Below are 20,686 nucleotides of genomic sequence, written 5' to 3'. Positions count from 1 at the left end.
AGTCACATCCCTAGAGTTATTGCTCTTTCCCATTGCTTAACAGCAGATAAGGAGACCCTAGAAACAAGATTGGTGTAACAAGCGGTAATCTTAAAGCCACACAAACTAGATTTGAAAACTCGTGCTTGTACTTAATCTCATACTTGTAGTAAAATCTGAAGGTCCATAGTGTTCTTTGTACGGAGACAACAAAGGGGAAACCCTGATATATTACGTAACAGATTGAACCTGCAAGTTTGACTGGCTTCAATGGCCAGCTGTTCATTGTAAGAGGAAGAGAAAACCAAAACATTTTGACTTTAAACCTGTGACAAACTGAACGGCAGTACTAACTCATGAAGGATGACAACTTATCTGGCACATTTAAATTTGACAAGTTGACCATGCTGTATCTCAAATGTTGAAGAAAAACATAATTTAATATAGTCAAACCTGTATTAAATGGTCACCTTTGGGGAAAGGCCAACTCACCGACAGTTTAATACAGGTTGGCTGTTTTATACAGATACAGCTGGCTTAAAGAAATGGTGGATATAACATAAAGGAAGATCCACACAAATTGCCAAAAAAGTGTTTTATTGCCTCTCCAATCCTTTTAATTTGTGACAAGAAGATACTGAATTGCTGCATTGTTACTTTTAATATATGGACTTACACTTTGGGCCCTTTCAATAAATTATTTATCACAACTAGTGAAAGAACGCTTTGTATTTGAGTCCTTTGAATTTCTTCAAAATGGTACATACAATTTTCTCAATGTGCAATTTTTCAAGGAATTTGTGACCTGAACCTTGAAAATTATGCACTCCATTTATAAAATGACTATTTTGGCCAGCCAGTTTTGACAAAAGAAAGAAAGCATCCTTACAACTGAAATTACAAATCATTTGCCAAGAAATATATCTGTACTCTCTTTATTTACCTCAATTGATTCCATGAGATCTTTATTTTCTCCATTTTCTTTTCCAACAACACAAAGATGAGTTTCCATGGTGGAGCTATTGCTTCCTAAAATTAGATAATTAAAAAAAATCTTACTCAAAGAAAAAATAAAATGGCATGAACTGCTTGCTGCAATGATTCGATCACGATATAAAAATTACTTCTAGATCGCCCTTTTATTTTAATTTTTATTAAAAAGTGAATAAATAAATAAATAAATAAATAATCCTTAAAATTCTTATGAATAAGTCTTCGAAAATACAGTACATTTAACAAACGATCTGAAGTTTTTAAAATCATTGGCAGATGTCAGAAGTGAGCGAGTACATAAGAACATAAAATTTGAATCACAAATTATGCACAATAAGTAAGCTTATATTTATTAGGCAAAGTTTTACATGTAATAGAACGAAATAAAGAAATTTCACATAGCTTATTTCTCAGATTAAACAGAAAACCCACAGATTAAGTAAATTGGAATATTTAACTGTGTACAGATTCAGAGACACAAGCTTTAAAAATATATACACAAACTGAAACAGTGAAATCTACAAAAGCTGACCTTCACATGAAGCACTCTGGTGATCGGAGGAGTCTAAAGGCCCAGAATTGTCGGCATCCATTTCGTCCAAAGTGAGTTTGTCGCTTAAATCTTTGAGATCTCTCTTTTCCAAAACTATCGTTAGATCGAAAGTAAATCGACTCGATTTTCTGCGATCATCGAGCCGCGTAAAACCCAAAAGAAATTTCCTTTCAAAAATGGCGGTTGTACAACCGTTGAATAGGGCATTTCCATATTTGGAGGTGTTGCGCCGAGGTTATTTCTTCTCAGCGGTAAATATTAGGCAAAACGTACGTTGTGTAGTAAAACTTAGAAATTCCTGGTTTGCTGAGCCAAGGCCAGACTTCATGTTTCATCTTCTTTTAGGCTTATGAGAGGTTAAAATTAGCACCAAATCACATAGTTTGAGATTGATTATTATAATTTGCAAATGTCTAACTTGCCATCTTTGACCTCGAAGAGGAATTCACCCTGAACAAAATCTTTTGTGGTTGTGCACTTTCTTCGCCACTTGCTTTTGGAAACTGACCAGTGAAAAGATAGGAACAAGTTTTCAGAGTTACTGAAAACGCATATACTAAGATTGTATACCAAGGCGTACACGCGCTTCAGCTGAAACTTCGAGCGTTTCGAGAACGACGCGCGCGTTTGTGGTGTTAGGAATATGACATGACAACGACAACAAAAAACAACAACTTTGTTCATAAGCAACAGATTACAAAAAATCCTTCTAGAAAATTCTGCTGCCCGCGAGACTTGAACTGCTTGTCATTTACATTCTGCTTTCCATCCACAATCTAATTTGTCGTTTGATCTGTGTTGTGGTTATAAGTCAAGTTAATCTTTGTCTTTAACGACTAAAACGAGCTGCCAGTGCAACAAAGAAACACGCACATTAACTCTCACTCTTACTTATTTAATATATAGTCGGTTCATCAGTCTCATTTGCCGAGTAAGTTATTGCCGGAAAGAGAATTGACTATAATTTTACAAAAGAAACAAGAATCAGTCTTTTTTATTCAAAAATATCTGATAGATTAGATTAAAAGCAGAACTGATATCCTTTCAGTCCAGTCGATATTTTGGGAGCGCTTAGACCTACTTTAAATTTGATCCCACGTTTCAATAAAAATAAAAACTACATGTGCTAAAAATCGAGGGCGTCATCAGCAAACAAATGAACGAGACCGTTTTCTTTCTTGGTTCTAACTTGATAATGCGAGTGAAAGTATTGAACGATCAATATTACACTCAAACTCTACATCATCAAAGGATCTCCATTCAAAGGGTTATCTTTTTTCTATTCTGTTCCGGAAAGAATTTAGTGCCACCTTGACCTTTCACTCTGGATCAGTTCCCGCTATTGAGCAAAGCTTCCTTATAATGCTGTTTGTTGTCGTGTAAAATTGAGGTGTTGTGGGTCGAACTTTCCAGTCTGTGGGAAAAAAAAAGGCACCGAGCAGTACTTTCCATCGGGGCTGCTTATATGACCCAGAGCAAGGTGGTTATATCTTTTGAGCGTGTAGATGAACTAATCTTAAAGTGTGATAATCAAATCTTGATATAAAGTTTTGAGCGACCACTGAAAAGTACGTTTCAATAGAACAGAAAAAGTACTATTTTCCCCTCAAAATTTAGTTTCTCAATGTTGCTTTTTCTTGTTACAACCTTGATCATTTTTATTCTCTGCTGATAAAAAAGTTCTTGGAAAGTTCCTGAACTGAAATTGAAAACTACTTAGCATTAATTCCTGTGCCGGGTAGTATTTCTTATGCTCCACAGCGTGCTTCAAACTTTCGCATTCAAGTGCACAGCTACGCAACATAATGCCGGAGCCAGGCTTTTCTTTCTTTATGTTACGGATTGTTCTGTATATTTTATCAAGCATTCACCCAACGGGCTTCCAGAGAAGAAGAGGCAGTTTTGTTTTGTCATTTCGTGTTCTCGTGTCTTGATTGCAGATGATAACTTGAACCTTATATCTCTCCGTCTTGTTTGTCTAGACTTACTTTGGACTCTGAACTTGAAAGACAACAACGCTTTTACCGCGAAAATGTGGTTTTCGTGTCGATTTCACACGATATTTTTCAGTCACGCCATAATCGCTCAGTCTAAGAATAGACACTATTTTGACACTGTTGAAAAACGAACATGTTGGTCTGTTAGCGGGGTGGGGTATTCGTTTTGTGCAAAACATAAAAACAAAACTAAAGAGATAGGTATCTGTTAACACTCTATTTAAGACGTACCCAATTTCAAATCAAAACAGCTCAAAGGCCATACGGTGAGATGCGCGACTTTATATTTTTTATAGGGGAGAACCCCATCCCCCTTCCTCACTGATAACATTAGTTACCTCAGACAATCAAAACCCAGACGATTTTCTTCAATGTGTATTCTGTATTTCATTCCCTTTTATCTCCTTAACACATTCGTCTGGTTACGTCATAGATAAGAATGAAAAAAGCTATTAGATTCGTTTCTATTGCTTTTACCCTTTTATCTTTGCAAAACTAATACTTTCTTAATTGACTTTTGTTGATATCTGAAACAGCTTAATCCATTAGTGAGGTTAGTGTTTCCAGTGAAGATAAAAGAATATGATTATAACTGATAATCACAAATGATAAACCGAATAGAACGAGGAAAGCCGGTCTATAAAAGACCTTTGTGTGTAGTCCAACCAGAATATAAAATTCCAATCAAACGATATGGAAATTTATTTTTATTTATTTGTTTATTTATTTATTTATTTATTTATTTATTTATTTATGTATTTAGACAAATATTTATACAGGAAATGCCCAATTCAGCAGCCGGCCGGTTTAAATGGAGTCCAGTTTCTTACGATATTTCCCAATTCCAGCAAAGGACAAAGTTTACATTGAAATGACACACTAGCGAGTGTGTTCCAAGCTATTGCCTCGTTGATTCGAAAAGACCCTTGAAATTTCTTAGTTCCCGATAGAGGGAGCCATCGTCTATATTTATGCACAGTGGGAACATGTTGAAAATCGTTTAGTAAGTAATCACTGGCGCTAGCCCGTTTATACACTAGAAGCCTCGACAACGTTGGAGACTGAGCCAACTAAATCAGGTTATATGTGAAGCTCATTGTAGTTATTTCATGCGACATTCAATAATGCACGGTAGCGAAAAAAAAAAAAACAGTGAAAATACCTGAGTACAACTGATGAAAGAATAGGAAACCATTGCGGGCAATTTATTAATTTGTAAATGTCACTTATGCACTGCACTTAGTTCTCAACATAAATTTGCGGCCTATCATGATTTTGCCGAGCTAATTTTACGTACTTTGCAAGGAGTAATTCACGGGCTTATCATCTGATAACACGGACCCCTACAAGAGTCGGCCTAGCATAAGCTTGGTCTACACTATACTTAAACGCCGCGTTGGTAACTCGATTCAATCTACTGTATTTTCAGACGTAAAAAAAAAGCATCATTTTGTAGATTGAGTTGAAAGGATCGATCAGCACTGATGGTCTAATTGGACTCGTCGCTCCTCCTTTTCCTGGGTCCTGTGAATGGAAGCTTTCACTAAGCGTATAATTCCATCCAAATATTAAAAAGCAACCGAGCATGTTACCCCTTCTTGAAGTAATATATAATAATACTCTTCCGTTCACTAATTGCGTTTTTTTTTCTGGGTGTGAAAGTAAGAAATTGTGTTTTTCTTGGCCTTAGTTTTGTAGCAAGTTGAGAGTAACATTTAATGGAAGATGGATATGGTAAAGTGTGGTTAAGACAACAAACCATCTGGAGTTTTAAAGTAAACAGTTAAAAAATAAATAAATAAACAGCCTTCTCCTTTCCCTTTTATCAGTATTTCCACGCAAAGTTATTTTCACTTCTCAGCTGCGCGCGTGTCAGAGGACGTTCGCGCGAGGTTTTGCTTTCCTAACGCGCGATTTTTTTTAACAGTGCTGAGACTCGAAACAGATCGTCTAAAACAAAAAATGAGTTAACCAGTAAAAGTGTTGGAAGTAAAGAGAAAGGTTTTAATTCACTGTTAACTTGAAACGTGTAGTTGAGGTTTTTCGGTCTGTTTCAAGTTTGGGTTTAAAAACTCCGGATGTGCTTTGGTTATGACAAAAACATAATATCAATTACTATTTTTTTTTAAGTTACGTGATGTAAATCAAAGAGCCTTTGTTACAGTGACAAAATACAGTGGTTCGATTGATGAAAGTTCCGCTAAAAAGAAGGCAATCAATATCAATAAATCTTTATTTAAACACGGTAAAATCCATCAGGGGTATAAAAATTAGAAATAACCTAACTATCCTAAACAAAATTCAAAACCTGACTACAACTAATCTAACTAAAACCTGTTTTTCATGAATGCCGTGTGTAACATTAAAAATGAACATTAACTAATCTTTTAAATTGACTAAGAGATTCAGCTTCTCTCACATGACAGGGTAGGCTGTTCCAGAGAACTGCTCCGCTATAAGAAAAGCTGTTTTTCATGAAATTAGTTCGCGGAAACGGGACAAATAGTTTGTTAACAGAGTCCCTCAGGGAGTAACGCGTTTCATTTCGTTTAACAAATTTAGATGATAAATATTCAGGAACAAGACCATTTGTAGGCGGTGCTAGATGTACTGCTCAATAGCTTCCTTTTGAAATGGCTTCATACTCGTAAAGATTTGATTGAAAGATTCAAAAGTTGTAACCACCTTGTACAGCATAATAAACAACACCACGGGAAGGTCTCTCTCGCTAGCTTTCGTTTGAATGTCATCCACCGACTCAAAGGCTAGAACCACCCTCTACAGCATAATAAACAGCACCGCAAAGGAAACTAGGTTTCGTCCCACGTTAATCGTGACCTATTAGATGGCTCAAAAAGGAAGGAAAGGGTTTAATTTAAACAAACAGTGTTGATCGATTGTTTCCACTGTGGAAAGCAGTATGACCACGCCTTCAAAACCACAAAATAGAATTGTCGAAAACTGATATGTTTTGAGGAGTGTCTGTAAATAGGGCTAATTTGAAAAAATATTTGCTTTAGTTTGTTATCCCTTTGGATGTGTATAAAGTGTTGGCAGGTTCACTGCCAGTCTTCAAACAATCAGGGATTGTTTTCATAGAAAATGGAAAACAAAAACAGTTTAAAAGCTTTTTACCACTCCACAAGCGCTGGGAATGCTGTTATCTGTTGGTTTGTTTACTGCAGAACGCAGATCACCCAACGAGGATATCAACTAAGCAAAATACTTCAACTCTTGTGTTCTTAGATCGTTTTCTGGCTATTTTTGCAAGATAATACAGATTGGTCTGTTGTGATGCTTTATTTCCCGAATCAACTAGCTGTTGTCTTTTTCCGCATTTTAACGACATATTTACCCCTTCGAAAAAGAAAGCATTAATTTTCCTATGTTACGAAATTTTGAGCTGTCGTTTTCAGTTGTTGAAGAAAACTTTCGATTTTCTTTACGATTAAGGTAATCAAGGCCTCCACCGAAATGAACTGTTGGGATGCCTCTAAGAAAGAAATCAGTGAAAATATAACTTGACACACCTTAAATCGAAACCCACAATCCTCCCGGTTCAGTTTAGAGAAACTTGTAAAGATAACTGTGCTCACCCTGTGATAACAAGCGCTCAGGCGAGAACCTGTTTAGGATGGGATATTCCAAAACTGATCAGATTTGCTATGTATTTGTGAGCGATTGCCTGAGAAAACGAGTCAGTAATGCTCGCGGACTGATGTGTGCGGTCTGATCGCTTGCTGAATACAGCTTTACAAAGACAGAAGTCTGAAATCTGATTTTGTAGTCACAGAAAACTTACGGCGCTTGACTGCTCGTTGGAAATGAAGCTTTTTCGGTTTTGCGTGCGTGAAGTTGACAAGAGAAAAAAAATCTTGACCTATATATTTTCTCGTGGCCAAACTCGGCACGCATCCGGAAAAAGGCTTTCAATCATTAGTTTGAGGACCTACTTTCCACTTAACCTCCCAATTCAAATCAGGGGACCAACGCTTGGATTGAGAGACAAGAATGGAGACTGATAATTGACGAATAAGTGTGAAATGCTCAGTAGTATATTCCAGCTGTTCTGTGCAGTGTGAGCATAGAAATTATTATCGATTGGGCGCAAGGGAAAATATTCCGAGGGGCAAAATGCGGGAGCCATAGGGCTACCTGCTGGGAAGGGCAAAGGTACCTTCACCCCTTTTGTACTCACATGTTTCCTCGTGCACAACTGATCTATTTAATTTCTGTAACAGACCACTTGAGTCAGAATTTGCAATATCCTTGAAAGCCCGTGTACTTTTTATCACACTGTGCAACAACATTTCTGAAATGAAACTCGCTGGTCTTTTCTTCTCCCAAGAAAGAAAGAAATTGTGTGAAAAACCCTTGCATGGTCCCTGGTGTACGGATTGTTAGTTGAAGTACAAAGAATAACTGTGATCGAAGGAACTGAACGGGCGAGATGAAACAAGAAAAAGACTGGCTTGGACAGTGGCAGATCAGGTTTTACTTGCCAGCTCTTGAACAGCAGCCTAAGCGGTTTAGATATCAGTTGAATGCTCCGATAAAAATGATACGATAAGAGTAAAAAGACTTATTATTAAAATATGCAAAGGGAACCTTTTCTATTCAAATTTCGTTCCTTGTTGATAAGTTACAAAGGGAAGCTTTACGTCAATTGTGATAGAAGTGATACGGGCGAGACGTGATGATATGAGCGAGTCATGTAATACTCAGTGAATTCATTCGATGAGAACTTCTGTGTTTCCGTATTCGGTCGAGGAGACAGAGAGAGAAGAAAATTAAAAAAAAATTAGAAATTAAAAAAAAATTGACTGAGAGACAAATATGGAAGAATATGAGAGATGAGCTGACAAAAAGAGGCCGGGTAGTTAAAAAAAAAAAAAGAAAAAAAAAATAGGAAAACCATTATCGACCACGTTTAGTTGAAAAACTTTCTGCATATACGGGAAGCAAATGACTTCCTGACGATCATATATAGCAATTTCTATTTCCGTTCTATTTTTGATCAATGATCTATATATCATGCGTTCACCGAGATGTTATCTGTTTTCGCCCTAAGTGTCTTAAAAAAAAAATGTTTTCAGACTAAATTTTTAAGGTTCATATCACTTTTGATTCAAAATAGGAGTTATAAGCAGAGAGAGTGACGCTGTAGGGATATTTGTGGACTGAAAGTAAGGTCATTATAAGTCAAGATATTGAACTAGTTATCTGCTAGCAAAACGACCAAAAAATTATGAATGCATATATCTTAAATGACACAATGCTGAAAGAACGCTGGAAAGGTTCATAATTATTGAAAACCGGAACATTATATAGTGTCAGAATTTTAACTTTTCCGAACATGCTTCTCCAAGTTTAAATCTATGCCGTGAGATTAACAATATCTCGGATAGTTTTAAATACGCCCTAATTTCAAAGATGTTTGGCCTAGCTACTGAAGGATGCATTGGACGAGTTTGTACTGAAACGAAAATAGCAAATGGACCAATACGAACTAAAAAAAAAATCTATGTATATCATAATCGGAAAATCAGTAAGCTTACCGCGGGGACAAAAAATGCGGGAGAAAGCAATTAACAACATTAGAAATAACTCGGAACACACAGCTGGTACCAAGTGAGAGTAAACACTCCTATCCTTAACTCATGAAGTGATACAGTTACGTTTGTTTGTGAAACAGCACGTCAGTGTAAATCAATAGCTAGAACACGGATAAGCAATATTTAGAGCATGAGTTTACGAAATGAGGAATAGAGTTTGCGAACGCCGCAAAAAACTAACATCAAATCATTTTACACTTCAAAACCGCAAAACTCTGTGATCTTCGCCCCATGCAAAATCGTAAATTGAGCAAGACCTTTTACCGGTAGAACGGGCCATTCAAAATTTTGGAAAATCTCAGTTCTTTTTCATGTTGACAAACAAAGTATACCTGGTCACACACAGATACAAGGGGCTTTGCTCTCTAAATTTAAAATAATCTAGTAAGGTCCGGTCGGTCTCATTTACTCAGAGAGGAAAAGAGACCATAAAAAGAATCACTATTATCGCCAAGGAAACGAAGCTACCAACTCCTCTCTAATTATTATGTTCAGTGATGATATCAGGTGGCACTTCATCAAGAAATATGCTTTTGATAATTTTCTATCTTCTCTTAGCCTGTTTACTTGACATTGGAGTGGACTTGATAGAAGAAATAGGCAATTGATCAATATGTTGGTTCTAGATGAAGAGAATACGCACTGTCGTCGACTCCTTAGGTCACGGGGCGTTAGACGGTATAATTTGAGCGGCTAAGACTAAATTAAAGAGTCCAAACCCGAACGAGACCATTGCGGTTATCAGTGTCAACATTTTGATTGTAGGACTTTAAATTATGGGTCTTTGAACTGATTTGACATAAAATATAACACAAAATTCAGAAAACGGTAAAATCGGAGCATACATGATACTCAACTGCAATTTTGCATACTCAAGGTACGAGGTACGTGCAGCTATCTGACTAATATACGATCGGCGACACTTGAAACTCTTTAGCACTATTCCTGACGGTTTCGAAATCGGCGACTTTTGGTATTGATTACATAACTATCGTCTATCTCGCTGATTGAAGTGAAGGTATGAACAACTGGAGCGACGAATTCGGTCAAATATGCAAACAACTGAATAAGAAGTGACGATTTTGCATCGAACGATTCCAATCATAACTGATGACGTAAATAAACGATTAAAAAAGTACGGTAGGAACCTAGCAGCAGGCCGGTAATTCGTTTCCGAAATCTTTTTAACATAAAGCTTTTGGTGTTTAAACGGATTATTTCATTGTGCTGCCATTATAGAACTGTGCAAATATGAACTTATAAAACTGCTACCTGCTTTTACTGCAAAGTCATCGCATTTCATCTCGTCCTTGTTAAAAACAGTACTGCGCTTTTTGTTGAAGATTCACCTTGGAGCACACGGCGTTTTAAACAACTCTTGTATTCATAGTACTTAACCATCATTCTTGGGTAGATATATTTCTTATTTCCGTGTTTTGAGTCTTTGTGCACTGAGAAATCCTAACCAATGACTATTCAAATGAAAGCTACTGGGCAGTACTTTCCTGTGGTGCTGTTTATTATGCCGTGGGGAGAGGGAAGGTAGTGTCTGTTTTTTAGTTTTTTAATTTGATATTTCCCAGTAGTTCATTAGTTTTGCCTGTATAACCATGATACGACTACAAACCTTCCTATTTGCATCTCTACTTACGACCTCCTACGCGGAATTGATAATTTTGCTTTACACCGGAAACAATTCAAGGTGTGGCTCAAAAACTGCTCCGTCATTTGTCAAACAAAGCGGCAAGGATTTCTTTTGAGGGATTAAACTTCTCAACAGCACTAATGATTTCTACGAAACGACAAAATACCTGTTACTAACGAGAAAAGAATCTTCCAAAGTCACGTTTTTAGTACTAAAACGACAATGCGGCATATCAAAGCTGCGTTTTCAAAAAGGTCATTAAAAAATGTTCGCATTTAGATGCGAATTTTATTAGTTACACAGGCGAGTTTTAATAAAGTTCATATCGGACTGATTTTCTCACTGTCTGAAACTTAATCTTTTCAGTGCGGCGAGGAAAATTTTTAATCGTATCATTTACTTCCAACCTTTTTTTTTACTGAGTTTGCTGTACAATGTGACCGTTCAAATGAAAGTTACTGAGCAGTACTTTCCTGTGGTGCTGTTTATTATACTGTACGAGGTGTTTGTAACTTTTGAGTCTGTGGATGAAATGCTGAATTTGACCAGAGCTTTTTAATAGTGCCATTCGCACTAGCGTTCTTTTCCGCAATCTTATAGGCGTCGGGATAAAACCGGCATAGCGTGGCGGTAAAATAACTACAACAAAGCAAGACAAAGAAAAACGATTTGCTGTGGTTAGTTTAACTACCAAAAACTTTACCTTGATAAGAGCTTATTTCCTTCAGAATATCGACTTATAACATGACAGGAAACAGTTTCTTAAAAGAGAAAATGACTCCTTCGTTTGTTATGTTTACAAACGGTTAGGTAAAATAACTGAACGGGTATAACGTATGCCAAAAAAAAAACACTGAACTTTTTTGTACTTATAATTTGAACTGTAAGAGCTTAATGCAAAGCACTGAAATTTGCGGTGTATAAAAGTGGTTTTGAGATCAATCATCACTTCAATCATGTTTACTTTTGGGACGTCTTGTCATCGATATGGCCACTATAGAGTACAAAAGTTTGGGGTTAGGCCAAACTCGATCAAGAAACCATTACTTTCCTCACAAGTTTTCGTTAAATATATGCGAGACTCTTGCACTCAAATTTACGCAAACCAATGTTAATAGCTTCGTTATTGTTTTCGGAAACTTTTCGTACAAGAAAATGAACGAAACTAGTCACGTTAATGGATGAACCTCTAAAGAGTACAGCGGAAATTGAAGTTGTCTCCGACTGGAAAAGGTGTAAAATGAGCTTAAATGTAGGAGTCACTTATTCACTTACATATGGTCGTTTGTAAAATGCATGCGTTTTGGCACGTTTTCGGGAATAAATGAGCGCAAAAGCGTAAATTGAGTAATTAACAATGGTGGTTTATGGCGGAAATAAAGACAACCAATTACATCATTCAGGCACGATTTACTTTCTTTTCAAATTTTCACCAAAGCCCACGCTTTTGACAGCACAAAGCTGCCAAGAAAATGTCCAGTTGTGCAAATATAAAGTTCCTGTTTCGTTTTTCTTTTGGATTTTAGAGGAGTTATTTTAACTGAAATGGTCTATTTCCAGTTTCGTCACTCTTGATTTCTCATCTTTCTTGCGCGCTGTTTCCACTCAAAAGTATCAAATGGCATTGCGTGTGTAACTGGCGGGGGATGATAACGGGAAAGATGGACATTTAGCTGTCTACAAGATAATTTTAACCCCGGTTCATGACCGGAACATTTGCCTTTAGCATTGTTATTAGTTTCTGCATCCAATTCTCATGCAAAAATCAGCTAGCGTGATGATCGCCGAAGCATTGTCCTAAGTATTCATGGGTTACTATGACCCGAGATAACCAGTACAACCCCATTTTTCTTTTATTAATAAAATACTTTATTATGTACGGTTTCTCCAGGAAACACATAGATATGAACATTTAATGAAATGTCACCGTTGTCATTCTGTAAAAATAAGGACATTTTGTTTACTGATTTCCGACGGGTTTCCATGCACCGATCAGCTGGAAATATGAATAATTTTGGAGGCACGCTACGAAAGGTAAAATAAACAACTCGTTACTCAGCTTACTCCTGTCTTCTACGTTCCCAGCAAAGCGGAAAATGTGGGTGGCTAGCTTCAGGCCACAAAGGAAGCCAAAATAAAAACGCTATTATTCAACTAAACCTTTGCCAAAATATTCAAGACGCCTTAATAAGCGCGAGTGTCTTCCGCCCCTCGTTTTGCAAGCTGAACTGGGTGTCCTTTGATATGTAAAAAAATGCTAAACTGTTAGAAAAAGAGAATACTATTTACATTAAGGTAAACGCCGAACAGTGTCGCTACATGAATTATGAAGACTCGTCATTAAAGAGTAAAAACAAACGCTTTTACGCGTCAATCTATCTTAATTTTGGTGATGTAGCATGGCTACATATCTGATGCCTTAAATCGGGAGAGTGGATATCTTTTCTAAGCAAAATAATCAAATGCAATTTCAAACAAGAACACGAACCTAGTCTAACTGTTCTAATTATGGATTAATGAACCATTACATGTCGCCTGGCTAACAAAAAGCTACTCTGATCATGAATATTACAACTACCGCAATCGAGTTTAGCCAAGGGCTCGCTATTTGTCTGTACCAAACGAACGTTTCATTAGTTTTACGCTACAAATGAAATGGCAGAGTCGTTTTGCAATTATGACTCACGTTTGATGCTGTGTAATTAACGCAAAACAATGGGGTTTTTCTGTGGGTGGAGTAAAAGAACGGATCATATTCTATCACACCACATTCGTTCATATGCAAACGACAGATGAGTGAAAATCGAGGAAAAATATACAAATAAATTGTCAACGGGAACGCGAGCCTTTTTCTCCGCCATTTAACTCGTAACTGTAGTGGTTTATTTACAGCGATTTTATTAAAAAACTAATGTCAATCCCATGGAAAAAATAGTCTGTTTGTACTACGATCTAAAACAATAACATAAAGCTTTATGCTTTCGGCTCTGGAGCCGAACTTTCGAGTTTCGCTGCGAAACAATTTATATAGTGATAAAATTCCACTCCCAGTAATATACGTATGTAAAAATGTGTAAAAATGGTTTCATCACACTATTATAAAACGGTACTATATATACTCACTTAAAAATGTTTTACACTCTGTTTAAAATGTCACTTGAAAATCTATCGTTAGCTGTCTTTACAAGCGGCTACAGCCAGGTCAGAAAGTTGTCACCGATCTTGTTTCCAGGGGATATTAAATTTTCAACGTCGTTTAACATCTCAGAATTGAACTCCAATCCTACTCCGAGATCATCCGTGTCCATGTTTGTCGTGGTATCATTTCCTTCCATCACACCTAAGTCTACATTTGTGCCGGGCAAGCTGTCCAAAATCTCAGGAAGTCTGCGTCCCGGATCGGCACGAAAACTCGACTCTTTTGAGTTGTAATTCGCGTCAAACATGGGTTGCGGCGATTCGTTCATCTCAACATCGTGAAACTGGTAATTTCCTCCTCCCATTCCGAGACCAGAGTCAAACGACTCGTCCCTTATGTGACCACCATTCGTCACTGGCGCAGAGTCCTGAGAGGAGAGCAGAGACACTTCGCGCGTCAAATTTCCGAGCAGGGAAGACTTTGTGCCCCCTTCTTCAAGAATATCACGTTTCAATCGTATCTCTTGCTTCAACAACTCCTGTTGCCGTTTCAAAAGGTGTTCGCGCTCTTTTTGAAGACGGTGAAGCTGTATGGTTCTGTGTCGGTACATTTCAGGCGGCATTGCCGGTCCGCGAAGGTTATCTTGGCCTCTACAGTGCATCGCAATTCTAGGATCAACCCAGCTTGTTGTTCTCTCAATATGATTGATATAGTAAATATCACCTTCGGGAGTCATCGCCTGTTCCCAGCCATCGGGCAAATTGCCGGCTGTTTGCGCGTTGTTTAAATTGGAAGTCGATTGTGTTTTCCTCGGGTCCTGCCAAGTCGTTATTTGTTCAAAGTGACTGCGAGAAAAGAACAATTGGGTTTTAATTTTACTATCGCGAAAACATCATATTTACACTGACTGTCGAAATACAAATTGGCTACCCGCCATATTGAGCTGCGTGAGACACGTATCTCAAGTAACACAGGTTTCAAACTACTCCTGGACTCAAAAAAACAATAAAACACCAACCAAATAACGAACTTCTAATACGCATTAACTTGCCTTGTAGTAAAATCATTACACACTAATGAGACGCTGTACACATTACGCGCTAGTAATAAAGAATTGACTTATCACAACTTTGACGTCGTAGTGAGTGCGTTTTAATATTTAAAACGTAAGATAACTGAAGTTAAATTAAGAAATTTACTACACTAGCTAGGGTGCGTAATAAGATATAAACGGTATACTTACTTCATGAAATAGCGCTGTCCGTTCGGTGTCGCTCTCATTTCCCAACCAGGCGGCATTTGCGCGGGTTCCTCAAGTAAAGCAGTGTTGTCGAAGGAAGTTGATCGCTGATGAACAACAGGACTCAAGGAGTGGTTTGGAGGACCTTTTAGACTCGTAGGAACAGTTAGTGAAGCCGGCGATGAATGAGCTCGTGAGTGGCTAATCTGTAGGCCTGACGGATGGTCACCTTCAGAGGACAGAACGCCATCTAAAGGAGGCTGCTTAAAGAACGAAGGAGGCAGCTTCCGTAATCGCATCGGCAGCGAATTCGACGAGGTTGTATCGGGATGCGTCTTAGGCACTTTCGCAGGATTGACAACATGGAAGAGAGCTTCTAGGTCGTTATCTGAATCCTGTCGAACGTGTACCACGCAATTGCTGTTCTTTCGTTCCATTTCTACTCGTCGCGTCTAGTGACTTTTGTATTATGTCCTCTGACGCATCAAACAGTAAATCGCTCGATGGCGCGGTAATCCGTAGGACTGTTAAGTAGCAAGGGCAGTATCAAATATATACATACTAGAACTACACGCTATTATTTCGCTGCGTCGCGGGGGGCCTGGTTTTCGGGTGGGATCGTTACGTCATGATGAGTCGCAGATTTGGTTGTTAGGACAACTGTAACTCGCAGCCAATCAGCTTGCGCGGCTTGATAGCTTAGCAATGAAAGACACCATTGTGTGTGTCTATTTCTGAAGACGACGTATGCGCGTGGATGGTCTGCGAGGAGAGAAAGTGATCGTGTGCGTGGGTTCTTCCAGGCTATTATAGCGGTAAATTGCTAGTCTTTTCTAGAAAGTAGCTTCTGTAGTTCTAAGGAACGTCTTCATTGACTACTTAATTGACGTATAAAAAGCGCGCCAGCTGTGACTGAGCTTCCATTTATTGGGCGGCGAGACCTGTGATGTTTTGGAGAGTACAAAATACTGCGGAACAATGCCAATTACATGTAGACAGCCCTTAAGCGATAAAAATATCAAAACTTGTTGTTAGAAAAGTCTGGTTTTCCATCTGCCATGAGTGTCTTCACTAAAGTAAACTGGTAGGAAGTGGGAAAGTGAAGAGGAGGTTGGAGTGTGCGGTTTTTTACTTTGAGATTTTGCTTTGTAAACTTATCACAACACGCATTCATAAGTACGATCACGTAGGCATTACTTTACCGGGGGGGAGGGGGTACAGTTGGCTTAACTGTCATTTCTCTCTTGGCTTTTAAAATGCACTTTCCACTAGCTTTTTTCTCTCACATTGTGGACAGGAAGAAAATAGTCAGCTATAAATCGTCTGTTGTTGTTCAAATATAAAGGAACGTTTGACGTGAGAATCGAGAAGGAAACGGCAACCTGCGCCGGTTTACGCCGCTCGTAGATAGCGCTACCAACTTTTCCTCCTTGCATTGCACGCTCTTCTATATTTGAATAAATATTGAAAAAGTAAGATTCTCACAGACTTAGTACATGTCATAGAGTACATACAATCCATGCAGTAAAGTCATCTTCAGTTGCTTTGACCGCCTGTCAATGCTATCTTCTCCCCCCCGGACATACCTGTCGCCAAACGTCTGGTCTGCAGTGAGTGATAGCCTAATGACAAGGTCGTGTCACCGGAAGCCACTTTGTTGCCCTTCTTAAGTCTGTGGCTTGAAGCTGTGATTACACAGTTTAATATTCTATGGCTTGAGTTTGTTAATCAGTTTGACTTCATTTTTTGATCTACAGCAATGAAAACGAAACAGGTTAAATTTTTGTCTTATCTTCGATCGCGAGATTTTACCGCTATCATCTCAGAAGGAGACCTTTCTTTTTCACCACATGCTACAAATAATAACATATTTCGGAACTACTTCTTTGTTGTTTTGCTATGAAATGATCCTTTTTTTTAATACAGAAATCTGTGATTCGTCCCTGGAATAAGCGAATTGGTTGAAATTCAAGTCCTAGTTGGAAAATCTAAACCATCACCATAGCAGACCCACGGCTCGGAGCACAGCCGGGTGGCCTGTCCTTGTCTGCTGTGAACAATGTATTGTTGAGAAACGCGCAAATCGACCATAACTCGCGCGAGGACAAGAACATCACGCGATGTTACGAGCGCGCAAGTTGCCTGGTTTTAGGTGGAAGGATGTTTGCTTTCACGCGTCCACTGCCGAACTTCAAACAAACCTGACTTCTAATGGTGCAAATGACCTCCATGTTCCACGCTTTCTGCTCTTGGGGAAAACACTTCGTCTAAGCAGACCCCCACTGTTTTGGGAAATAATGCAGTTAACACAAAGCAAAAAGAACTGTTTTTTGCCATCAGACCGATGAAGTGCGAGCTGACATCAAACCCGAGCTGGCTGATTAATCTATTGGTATCCCGAGGGCAAAATTACATCTCTCACGCGATAGGGAAACTGCTGGTTGTATTTCAAAACGACAGATTAAAAGCCATATCGATGAAAATATATTTTTCAAGGTTCTTAGTCGGTCATTCTAGCGCCATATCACTAAGTTTCCGGTTTTAAGCCACTGACGAACCAATACAATAGAAAGAGAGCCTGATATTGGTTGTAAACGTTGCTCGCGTGCCTCATTCATATGGTGTCCAGCAATGAACGAGATTTACGAGTCTACATGTATTACGCTGCTAATTATAAAACTGTGTTTAGCTACATGATTGTGAATGACAAAGCACCCGAACGGCCGGCAAGTTTTGTGTTGCATACTGCATGTGGAAGACATGGATTCCTTTTTTCACTAATTTTAATTTTTCATTGAGTGACTTCGATGCAAAGTTGGATTCAGTTGAAATATGGGCACCAGACCAGTGTAAGAAAGGTTTGCATCACTGTTCAATAATAGTAATAGCTGTTGGCAATAGTTCCAAGAAAAAAAAAATGCTGAAACAAGGTCTAATTGTGTCGGGGATATAATTTCCTTTCCATTGAACCGTTAAGTCAGCACGTCCCGTTTAGTGTTGCAATGCAATCAAATTACAATAAACGTTGTATGTGGACTGATGAAAAATGACCAAAAGTAAAATGGTGACAAGGAAAAGAGATGGTATGGTAATTGATTAATATATGAACGCAACTGATTTTACAACTTTATGTTTACTTTTAGGCAGCTGTCGATTCGATGATGTTTTATGATGTCTCCATTGTTCGGTTCTTTACACGTTTCGTATAAACAAAAACAAGCTTTGTTCTTGAAGAACTGATTGACTGACTGACTGATTGATTGATGGATTGATGTTGAGTTGTGCTTTCCCTTTCTCCAGCGTTGCTATGGCAACTATTTTGTTCTCACGACTTCGAACAATTAACAATACCTGCTCGCTAATCGTATTGTCAATCTGTCATGTTTGCGACGGAAACCTAAGGCAAAGGTCGTTTAAAACAGATATCTTTGACCATCTCCTGTTCCACCGAGCAACTTTTATTACTTCAACTCCACTTCCCAAGGCATTCGGAGGTATTTGCTTGGTGATTAAATAAAAACCCCCCAGTAACAATTTTATATTAATTCTATGTTTACCTCTTTCACAGATAATTAACACATCCTAGCACAAACTATTTTCGTCATCTCTTTGTTCTCTTTGCTTCGCTTTGATCTCCCCGACAAAAGCTCCTATTGTTCAATTGATTAGATCAGGACGAGACTCTGTGGTGAGATTTATCAGTCTAATCTTAGTTTGCGGATTTCCACGATCTCGGTCTGTCTTAAAACTTGAATTGGCGGTAAGGTAGAGGATTACTTCCCCTTGCTAATTCTTGCCTACAGAAGGTTATTGTGAAGAATCGAACAGGATAGCTCGGGAAGGGGTGTAATTAGGGCTGGGTTGAAGTATCTGAGGCCGAAACAAAACAACTTAGTTCATTGTTTGTCTCTGAATGCTAAAATTCGGACTATTTACAAGTTATAAAAATAACAATATCTACAATTTTGGTCCATTTTATTTGATGTTGGGAAACTGAAAATCCAAGTGGAAATATCAGACGGGGGTTGATTTTTGTGGTCATGTGAGCAGGTCCAAAATAGCTGCTCTGTTTATAGCTGTGTCTTTGTAAAATTGATCTTTTCCAGGTTCATGCGAGGCGGCCTGACCACAGACAATATAAAGCTCTCCATGTTATGACACTAGGAATCAGTAGTGTAGCAGCTCTCGTAAGCTTGTAATTGTTTTAATTGTGTGGCAGCTGCTATTGTCTTTAGGGTTGGGGGTATTGTTCTGTTGTTTGTCTATTGTTTTCTAGAAGGGTTGCAAACCAATCACGTGAGACCTTATGAGAGAGGCAACATATCGCCCCTAGGAATCACTTGCCATACTTATTGGCTTGCGTCGCAAATTCTGTGCACAGTGGCCCGAACGTTTGAATCCAGACGACATAGTTTCCTTTACTGTTTTTTTTTTTTGTGCAGCATAAAAGGAAACATCCCAATGACTCAATAACAGAAAGCTTTAAGCCTGAAGATGTTAATGTAGATCAGGGTACTAAAAGGAGTTCTTCACCAGCAAGATTAACATCGGCTTATCTCAGCTGTATCGGTATCGTGTCTGTAGTAAGTTGTTGGACACTTGAATAAAGTTCTTATTTAACTTCTTATTGGAAGAGCTTCTGCGTGGTGAGGTGGTCAAGCAACCCCGTTCCGAGGGCTTTTCCTTTGTAAATTGGGAGGGTCTTTTCCCGCCCCTCCCAATTTACAAGGGAAAACCCCTGGAAGCGAGGACTGTGGTTAAGTAAACCGCATTTTTTGTTAATTAACTCCGCCAATAGTCGCCACTTTAAAAGGAAATATTGACTGCGGGGCGTTACTGCGGGCTTAAACTGAACCTGGAAAGTCTAAGGATTTTGAAATGTAACATTGAATTCTTATTTTTTAAGTTTTCGTTTGGGAGTTTTTGCATAGGGCTAACCTCTAAACCGTGTTCCTCTCAAGATGCCTTTTTCTTCTTTCCTTTCCTTTTATTTTTCTCTTTTTTACGTATTGTATTTTGGTAATATTTTCATCTTGAATAAAGTGTGTTATCTTATGTTATATTATTATTATTATTATTATTATTATTATTATGACAGTTGTAAAAACTTATGTATGCCATAAGATTATACATAGACTGGGGCGTTAAACGTGGCCCAAATTACGTGTACGAATAGGGAATCTCTCTAGACTTTGTACAAAATATATAATAAAAGATAAAAAATAAATAAATAAAACTTAGTGACTAATAATCTCTAAAAATTATGAATGTGAGTTCCTTAAAATCAATTATTACTATTATTATTATTATTATTATTATTATTATTATTATTATTATTATTATTATTATTATGGCAGTAAAAACGTCTGGATGCCCAGATATCCTAAACAATGATTGGGCGGCCAGCCGTAGCCAATCAATGCAACGACCAAAGTCCTTACAATTAAAATCCCAACTCCTAATCATAAAGATCTTAGTAATTAAATTCTAAAACTATTTACTATCCATAAAACCGTCAATCTGAA

At 38.0% G+C, this 20,686-nt stretch overlaps 2 protein-coding genes across 4 annotated transcripts in view; both read right to left on the bottom strand.

Annotated features, from left to right (window-relative positions):
• LOC146449580 (protein ECT2-like) overlaps positions 1–16,896 on the bottom strand; it is a 33,795-nt gene extending 16,899 nt beyond the window's left edge. The window contains exons 1-2 of one of the 3 annotated variants that reach the window (XM_085101205.1): positions 16,748–16,896; positions 923–1,008 (exon numbers count right to left, since the gene is read on the bottom strand). In XM_085101205.1, the coding sequence (XP_084957331.1) occupies positions 923–991 (69 nt within the window). In that variant the 5' untranslated portion in view covers positions 992–1,008; positions 16,748–16,896. Of the gene's footprint in view, positions 1–922; positions 1,009–1,504; positions 2,917–16,747 lie in introns of those variants that run through there. The other 2 variants (XM_085101204.1, XM_085101203.1) reach the window with 2 other exon arrangements.
• LOC146449581 (transcriptional coactivator YAP1-like) lies at positions 12,618–15,743 on the bottom strand. Its single transcript, XM_085101210.1, has 2 exons — positions 15,165–15,743; positions 12,618–14,766 (listed from the first exon to the last, which is right to left on the bottom strand). The coding sequence occupies exons 1-2, from the start codon at positions 15,596–15,598 to the stop codon at positions 13,974–13,976; spliced, it is 1,227 nt and encodes a 408-aa protein (XP_084957336.1). The 5' UTR covers positions 15,599–15,743; the 3' UTR covers positions 12,618–13,973.
• Positions 16,897–20,686: the final 3,790 nt, after the last annotated feature.

This window comes from Pavona decussata, unplaced genomic scaffold, assembly GCF_977016875.1.
Source record: "Pavona decussata unplaced genomic scaffold, jaPavDecu1.1 SCAFFOLD_602, whole genome shotgun sequence".
Lineage (NCBI taxonomy): Eukaryota > Metazoa > Cnidaria > Anthozoa > Scleractinia > Agariciidae > Pavona > Pavona decussata.
This window is presented reverse-complemented; position numbering and strand designations above follow the sequence as displayed.